We start from the raw sequence: 8,458 nt of genomic DNA, 5'->3' as shown, positions 1-8,458 counted from the left end.
GGAACTTGTAAAGGAACTTTTTTCCTAATCCAATATTATATTATTTTTACATAATGACAGTCTCGAATTCGCTCATTTTTTCCAGACGAGAAACCGTTTTCCTGCGAATACTGCCAGACACTGTTTAGACGTAAGGACAATCTGAATCGACACATCAGGCACCACCATACCGAAGACAATTGCGAGGTGAGCAAAACGCCAGTCGTTGAAGCGGACCCATCTTGTTCGATGAAGAATAATCAACGACAGAAACAGAAGTCGAAGAAGACACAGTTGAAGAACACTGGTAAGGTCACGACATTCGAGAGCTGTCATGATCAGATCAACTCACGGCTCGACTCCATGGGTAATATTACACCTGTAATAAAAGCTACCAGTGAAGTGAGTAACGCAGTACCAGTAATTAATGGACCCATCAACATCAGACGGCTGGAGGACAAGACCGATAAGAAAATATTTACATACACAGAACCGATTCCGATCGCTGAAGCAGTGGTGCTTAACTGTCGGATCGAGGAGAAGTTGTATCCGCAAAGTGCCAGCAGCCACAATTACTTTGTGCAAAACTATCTTAAGGACAGAAACTCCAAAGTGAATTCGTATCCTAACAATAAACCAGCGCCGCAAGAAAATCACAATTCTACGTCCTCGCAAATTGAGGCACTTCTTCCAAGAGTGACAGCGGATCGAAGAAATTCCACGACTGATGTCTACAATAAAGGAATCACAAGATGTGAAGAAGAAAAGGGCAACCACGATGAAAACGAGGATGAAGGGCATTCCAAAGAAAAAAGGAATCACGAGGATTCAGGCCAAGAATCAATTTCTTTCCAAGAATCTAACTGCGTTCCTACGATTAAAAAGTATATTATACAGTCGGAAGAGTGTTCGAACGTAAATTCAACGAATAATAGTAGTTTGGATACAATAACGAATCATACACTGCCACAGGATTCTCAGAACAGTTGCGGAAAGAAACAAAGCGACATGCATTGGAGACGCAGAATTGCGGAAACACTGAAACAATGCTAATCTTACACAAATCGATTCATTTGAATACTACAGTCAGAATGAAGTAAATTCAGTTGAAAATTTTTCTTAGAAAAATTTATCATATAATTTTTCAGAACTTTTATATAAATTTTAGAATATTTCAGAATTTCTGTACAATTTTATATGACATTTTAAAATTTCTTAGATTTTTTATACGAATTAAAACACTTTTCAGAAGAAAATCTACACGTTTTTTCTAGAATTTTTATTCTGAAATATTCTAAAATTTTTAAGATTTTTCACTATAATTTCTGAAAATGTATAAAATCTGAAGAAGTTTGAGATACATTTCCAGATATCTTAAATAATTCAAAATAAAAACAAATTTTCAAAATATAAGAATTTTTTTCACCAGAGGAATGTAAAGTGAAATACAAAATAGCGAGAAATATACAAAATTCTTATAGTAAATCTTTCGCTCTTACAATTTTAAAATTATTTATAACGAAATTATATATGACTGAACCAAGACATCGTTCTTTCTACTTTTTTATATATAAATTATATTGACTTAAATCATTGCAATACATATACATATAGATACGATTTGCAATCTTCATTGAAATGGTTTACAAATCAAGACTGATTATAGAATACTGATTATATGGCGCCTAATACAATTATATATCTTAAATGAGATAAATAAAACATGAAATCCATATAGAAAATACAGATGCAATTAAAAATAGTATAACAATTTATTGGCCACCCTCTCACTCTTATGAATTTTTAAGTCAATTTACATTATAAATAGAAGCCAATTTAGCATATCATTTATATGATTATTATTGACGGTTTATTTACAATAATTAAATTACTTTCATACAATAATTGCAATGCGAATTAAATTATCTCTGCATCAGCCTTATATAAACATTTAAAAAGAAAAGCATGCTAATTATTGGCGCATCGTTAATTTAACAAGATTTATTCTTGTTTCTTAATACTAATTTTTATTAATTACGGATATTGCTAGAAAAATATTACAGAATGAGAATTTGCAAAATAAAAAACTTTTGATAAATTTACACTGTTTACGCAAATAAATATTAATAACACTTTTTAAATGTACATGTTAGAAAATCGTCCCTTTTGCAGCTAGTTTTTTCATAATATTTTTTTATTTGTATAAAAATTCTTTTATATATATATATATATATAAAATAGTTTAAAATATCATTAATTATTGAAGGAAAAATTCGGGCATGTCAAATGCTGCAATTTTCCATTGACTTCGCAAAACGAATATTAAATTGAGGAAGAAACGTAATAATTTTTGAGTAAACTGAAGAATTTATGGATCTAAGAATCTATTCATATTCTTCTTCATCGGGTCGGACTTGAACTTGAGGAAACCGTCTGAAAACCTGGTGCTGTTGCTGTTGCGGCCGTCTGTGCTGAAGGGGAATGTTGACTTCTTCGGGGCTGCGGAATACTTGATTTATCGGGAGACGATACTGCGGGAATCCTGTAGGCTGTGGACGGGCCGACGTGGGGATGCTGTTCAAACTTGGCTGTGGACTCACAAGGATCTGTACAAGACCTAACCGTTAACGTGTCAATACAGTCGATCGAAAGAAGATCATATAATTTATTTCACATTCATCATGAATAAGTAGAAGCAGTGGACAAAATAAAAAGATTTGCCTATATAATATTCAGAGCTCAGAAGAAAGTATTGATTTAGTTTCGTGAATCTTTAATTAAAATTTTTGTAACTTTATTATTAAACAATTTTTAAGATGTAAAAATTGCAAATAAAAAGAAAAAATGCAAAAATCTTATAAATTTTTAATTATATATAGTAAATTATCTACTTAAAATTTGAAGATTCTAAAATTAGAGACACTGTAGCTTCTGTAGCTATTTTATAGCCTTTAATTGTAATTACTGAAGTGTAATCGTTATAATTCAAAGATGATAAACACACCTGCGGAGCAGGACGACGCACCGGAGCGGGCGTAGGGGTGATCTGATAATCGCCAACTTCCCTTTCATCCGTATAAATATCAGAGGGATAATACCTCTCACTGTATCTTAAAGTGACGTTGGGTTTAGTCTCGGCTTCTTGGAGATTCAGCGGTTTATACAAATACTCATTGACGAAATGGTACTGTGAGCTCTTCTGACAGCTGATATCGCCGCTGGGTGGCATACAGATTAGATGTACCTGATAAAGTGACGAAGTAAAATATATTTTAATTTCGTCAGAGTTAAACTCGTCGCCGTAAGCGATAATTTTCTTAATAAATTAGATTTAACAGGAAAACAGCAATCAATCATTATTAATGAAATGTCTCTATCTATAAATGTTTTCCTTAGATACTAAAAGAATAAATAAGAAAGGACATTTATAGTTGGTTCACTGACCTGGTGGAAAGTGAAGCCTTCAGGACAGATCCACGAGTGCTTAGCGTTGTCTTGACAGTAGTGGAAGACCTCGCAGTTGAGGTCCTCGTCAGCGTAGTAGCCGGTCTGCTTGTTGACACAGTCGAATCTGCTTTGAGGTAGAAGAAGGCTAAGACGATCGGGTTCCTCCTTCTCCTCCTCGAGCTCTTCCTTAGTAGGTCCATCAGGACCGAACTGGGACTGCGGGCCTCGAATGGAAGCACGCGATGAAGAACCAACGCGGATGGCCTGAGTGTAATCGCGAGTGTCTATTGGTGCCGCCGTTGGTTTGCGATACAACTGCAATACATGCGCGTACAATTTAATATAAAGAATTTAATAAAAATAAAATTTTTCAGCACGCCTAGATAAATGCGTGTAATTTCTAAACTCACTGGTTGTTGATTCCTATAGATTGGCGTCGGCGACGGCGTGGGTGTCACTGCATTATCCTCGTAACTGTTATCACGGAATCCCTGGGCCGAACTTAAGCCGGGCGAGTAAAGTGGTCCTAAGCTACTTGGCTTTCCGGGAAACGAAACAGCTCTGGTTTCTAAGTCGTAAGAATTCTGCGCCGCAATGGCGGTACTGAGCAATCCCAAGAACACCCAATACATTCTGCAAAACATGGAAAATGCTCGTAATTCAGTGCCTCGAATAAAATACAACGTTTCATTTATCTAAGTAAACAGAGAAGAAATTATTAATTATTTAAAATATTTGCGAGTTTAATTTTATATTAAATTCTTTGTATTATTTTTTTTTTATACGTATCTATATTTCTATAAAAATGTGTTTATCAGAAAATTTTAATTAATGTGCAATATGATACTAATTTATGACAACTATGATATGTCCGAATTTCCACACTCGAGAATTATTCACGCGTCTTGAATTAAAATAAAAAACGGAAACTAATTAATAGTTCCTAATTATTATCAATATAGAGGATAAAATTATTGATCTTTCGAAATTAGATTGCGTTTCTTTACGTGAGAGTTGGCGAATATCTGAGATCATCGGCTCTCAATGACGTTTAAGCCGATCAAGTTCTGAATAGGTTTAATCGATACCTTGGATTCGAACAGATTAAATGCGATGGCACTTTCGATTTTGCGGCCTTTTGATACAAATGGCTGCATTTTGAAGATATCGATGGCCAAGATCACTTTCTCTTGCGTGTACACGCGCGTGCGTTCGTACGTGCGTACGAATTTAATAGACGTCGATTTGCGAGAAAGTACGCGGCTGCGATTTCTCAAATAAATGTTTTTTTTTTGCTGTTGTAATAGCGCCGGTATACGATTACAATCCAATTCGTATCTCGATTTAAACTATCAAGGTGATTGCCCGAGAGAGTCCTTTTCACAGAGCTTTTCCTTTCATACGATTCCCGATAATCTAAAAAAAACCATGAGACGCGGTAGCGGATATCTCTCGACATAAATATTTTTATATCGCAAAAATTAATTTTATGTTTATATTATTACATTTTGTGATATCTTTCTAATTGTCTATTTTAAGTTCAGTCTGCAAAGAAAACTGTCCTGAAGAAAATTAGATTAGAAATTAGCGCGGCTTGCTTCCTTAGAAGTCGAAATTTTTAAGTCTGTTTTCAGTGACACAGATACACATAGGAACTTGTATATTTTTAATATATTTTGTATTACAAATCAATTTTTTTTTAGCAATAAGTAACATCTAATCAGAGAACTGGGTTCATTACTTGATCCTTTCTTTCTGAAATAAATTCGCTTTCGCTTTTAATTTGACTACATCATCTGTTCTGCGAATCGTCGAGCGATGCAAATAATTTTCAGATAATAAAATCCAGATAATAACATCTATAAACAATTACTCAATTTGTTGCAAGTTAATCTGATCTTTTTAATTTTGACAGTTAAATTCATATTTTAATGTTCAAGTTTTATTTTGTTTTACTTTATTATTTTTTATATATAATTTTGAATATTTTTTATGTATCTGACATGTGTTTTTTTTTTTTTAAGAAAATTGAAAGATCCACAAACTATAAACTATAAGAATGTAAAATTCAAGAAGTTAAATTACAATAGAATGTTTAAGGATGTGAGAGAAGTATGGAGACATATAAATAAATAAGAGCAGAGCAATAAGATTTTTTAAATTCAAGAAGTTGAAAAATCTAAAAATTGACTGTGACAGCACATAGAAACATAAGAATTTAAGAGCTTGTTATCGTTAAACATTCAATACAACGGACAAAAATTGTTAATATCATTTATTATCATCTCTCGTTTTCTTGTCACTTAGCTCGAGCACTAAAGCAATTAGAAACTAGCTTTCCTAGGTGCATGTATGCCACATGCCGTGTTCGAGAATTATTATGGAAAGCACTTGAGCCCGTTGAGCACGTCATCGTCATGACCGAAATGGCTTTAACCGATCGTGAAACCGCTGTCCGAGTTTTGCACACATAGAAAGTAACACGCTTTCCTCGCACTTGCTCCTTGCAAGATCAATTCTCTGCTCCTATTCAAACATCACCAATAACCAATCACGTGGGCATCATGAGCAAATTTCCTTTCGCCTTGAAATCGCTTTCAGATGATGTATTTTTTACAAACTTACAAGTATACGTTCATAAACGTAAGTTAATGCAGTCCGCGTTTTTTCATTTCAGAAAATAATTAATTCAGAACTAATTTAATTATCGCACCGTTAAATATTCGCATTCGAACAAAAATAAAGAAAAGAATAATTGCAAAAAGATATATGTTAAAACGATGGCGAGATTTGCATTCATTTAATTTCATATATAAAAAGTGTAAAAAAAGGCTTTTAGATCTGATAAATATTGTATTTAACGCAATGTAAGTCTTGATTTAACAAATATATTTAAAAAATTTTGAAATATATTTCACATTTATTGTCACACAATTTAAAAAATTTCGATGGAAATATATTTCGAAAATGATAAAATTAAAATAAAAACCGCACATATAATGTTATATAGATAAAATCATATTTCTACATTTTCAATTGTCACAGAAACAATATAAATTCTAAAAGGTAGGTTCTAACAAGTTGTAAGCGAATCGAAAGGGCAATATTAGTTACATAAGAAATATAAGTCAAAGGTAAGTCACCATTTTCCACGTAATATGACGCCTTGCGTAACACCATTTTTCCGCAAACTCAGACTCATCGTGCGCTTCATCAGAGAGAGAGAGAGAGAGAGAGAGAGAGAGAGAGAGAGAGAGAGAGAGAGAGAGAGAGAGAGAGATTTAAGATTAATATTATAGATTAATATCATGATGAATAGATTGTAAATCATTACGAAGATAAATCATCAAAACTAATTAGAGATCTGAAGATTAAACACACAAACAATTATGTTTTGATTTCTTAAATTGTATAAATTATAAGACACCTATTAATTAAGTTTAAAAAGTATCAACTATATATTATATGTATATTTAAAGAAATTCCATTATGTTAATGATGCGATTGTTCTCTCGTGACATTGCTATTAATTATGTTGAGATTTCAGAATAATTTTCTGTGAGTAATTACGTATTGTGTAATACAAATGTTATGTGATAATTAAATAATCCGAGCAAGTTTGTGATTTAAATAGTAAAGTAAGGTGATACAATTTCAAGTTTGATATAATTTTGAACGAAGTAAGATTTAAATCCAATTTTAGGGAAGTCAAATTGATACTCCAATCTCATTTCGTTCAGAATCGTACCATGTTCAAAATTATACTTTACTCTACATTTGAAGTTTCTATTAACAAATAGCCTTTCTTTTTTTCCTTCTCATTAATTATTAAATTTATAACTTATATATCAATTAAGTAAATATTTATGATTTTTTAAATTATTAATTAGCTTTAAAGTGTAAAATTTAAAGTGTATTACATTTACATTAAAAGAAAAATTTTTAGCACTCTTTAATGAAACTTCAACGTTTTAATCAGAAAATCTCTATTGATATCCAAAAACTACCAATATCATCTTAAAAATGATTTAGTTAATTGATGAAGTGTTGTAACATTAAGAATTCTAGTTAATAATTAATTAATAATCGTTGGTGCAACAGAAGTAAAGAAATAAGGAATGTGTGTGTATAAAGAAAATCCTATATCGGTCTTTTTCCAGCTATGTTCGCTAAGATCTTGATTAAAATCCGAGCAAAGTGAAAGTGAGAGGAGTTATGTGCAAAAATGGCATGTAATGCGTTCGACGAGGCACATGAGACATAATACTACATCAAAGTTCAGTTCACATCTCCATATAAACGACACAATGATTGAAACGATGTCAAAGATTATGAAACAGTTATAGATTTTTATACAAGTTATCAAGGTCATGGTCACCGTTCATAGATGCAATTAATCTTCTTCTATTTGATAGAAACTTTCTCTAAATTTATAAACATTTATATCAAAACATTTTATTAGACATATAAATTGAGTCTGATCTAATATCATTTTAATATTAACATATTTATACGAATATTGACTGCAAAAATAATTTAAGACATAAATAAAAAATAGAAGAGTAATAATAACGATAGAAAGAGAGACAGGAAGTAGTGCAATAAGCAATTAAAATAAGAGTGCGCGTGAGAAAGGTATGGATAGATGAGTGAGGTAAGAACAAATCCAAGCTTTGTAAACCAAGCTCATTCTTAATTTTATGGAAATGCTGAGAGAATAAATCCTATTCTATTCTATTAACATATTCATAAAAATAAGCATTAATAAAATTTATTACTAAGGGTGACTTAAAGGTGAGCCAAAACGTCTAATTATTTCATTATATCCATATATATCAATAATCATACATTGTTTTTACATTTTTTGCGCGTTGTATATCAAGTTGGCTCTCAATTGCCCTCATTATTCCAGTCACTTTGTGCATAAATATTATTCAGAATCAGGTACAGAATGTATACAGAATTTCCGATCTTGTAATTTCAATGACGGAATTTCATGCACTATATGTATGCTACATTTGCGTCATTCGTA

At 31.9% G+C, this 8,458-nt stretch overlaps 2 protein-coding genes across 4 annotated transcripts in view; one reads left to right on the top strand and one right to left on the bottom strand.

The window, feature by feature from the left end:
• Positions 1-1,118, top strand: part of LOC108749121 (zinc finger protein 578-like) — a 5,022-nt gene extending 3,904 nt beyond the window's left edge. The window contains exons 7-8 of one of the 3 annotated variants that reach the window (XM_018487649.1): positions 86-863; positions 952-1,118. In XM_018487649.1, coding sequence (XP_018343151.1) covers positions 86-863; positions 952-1,021 — 848 coding nt within the window. In that variant the 3' untranslated portion in view covers positions 1,022-1,118. Of the gene's footprint in view, positions 1-85 lie in introns of all 3 variants that reach the window. The other 2 variants (XM_018487647.1, XM_018487648.1) reach the window with 2 other exon arrangements.
• A 1,133-nt stretch (positions 1,119-2,251) lies between these two features.
• Positions 2,252-8,458, bottom strand: part of LOC108749129 — a 9,053-nt gene continuing 2,846 nt past the window's right edge. Inside the window, exons 2-5 of the mRNA XM_018487657.1 lie at positions 3,837-4,059; positions 3,424-3,741; positions 2,984-3,223; positions 2,252-2,585 (exon numbers count right to left, since the gene is read on the bottom strand). Of these exons, the coding sequence (XP_018343159.1) occupies positions 2,364-2,585; positions 2,984-3,223; positions 3,424-3,741; positions 3,837-4,058 (1,002 nt within the window). The 5' untranslated portion in view covers position 4,059 and the 3' untranslated portion in view covers positions 2,252-2,363. The remainder of the gene's footprint in view (positions 2,586-2,983; positions 3,224-3,423; positions 3,742-3,836; positions 4,060-8,458) is intronic.

Source organism: Trachymyrmex septentrionalis, unplaced genomic scaffold, assembly GCF_001594115.1.
Source record: "Trachymyrmex septentrionalis isolate Tsep2-gDNA-1 unplaced genomic scaffold, Tsep1.0 scaffold269, whole genome shotgun sequence".
NCBI lineage: Eukaryota > Metazoa > Arthropoda > Insecta > Hymenoptera > Formicidae > Trachymyrmex > Trachymyrmex septentrionalis.
Note: the sequence above shows the minus strand (reverse complement) of the source record. Positions and strands in the feature narration are given on the sequence as shown.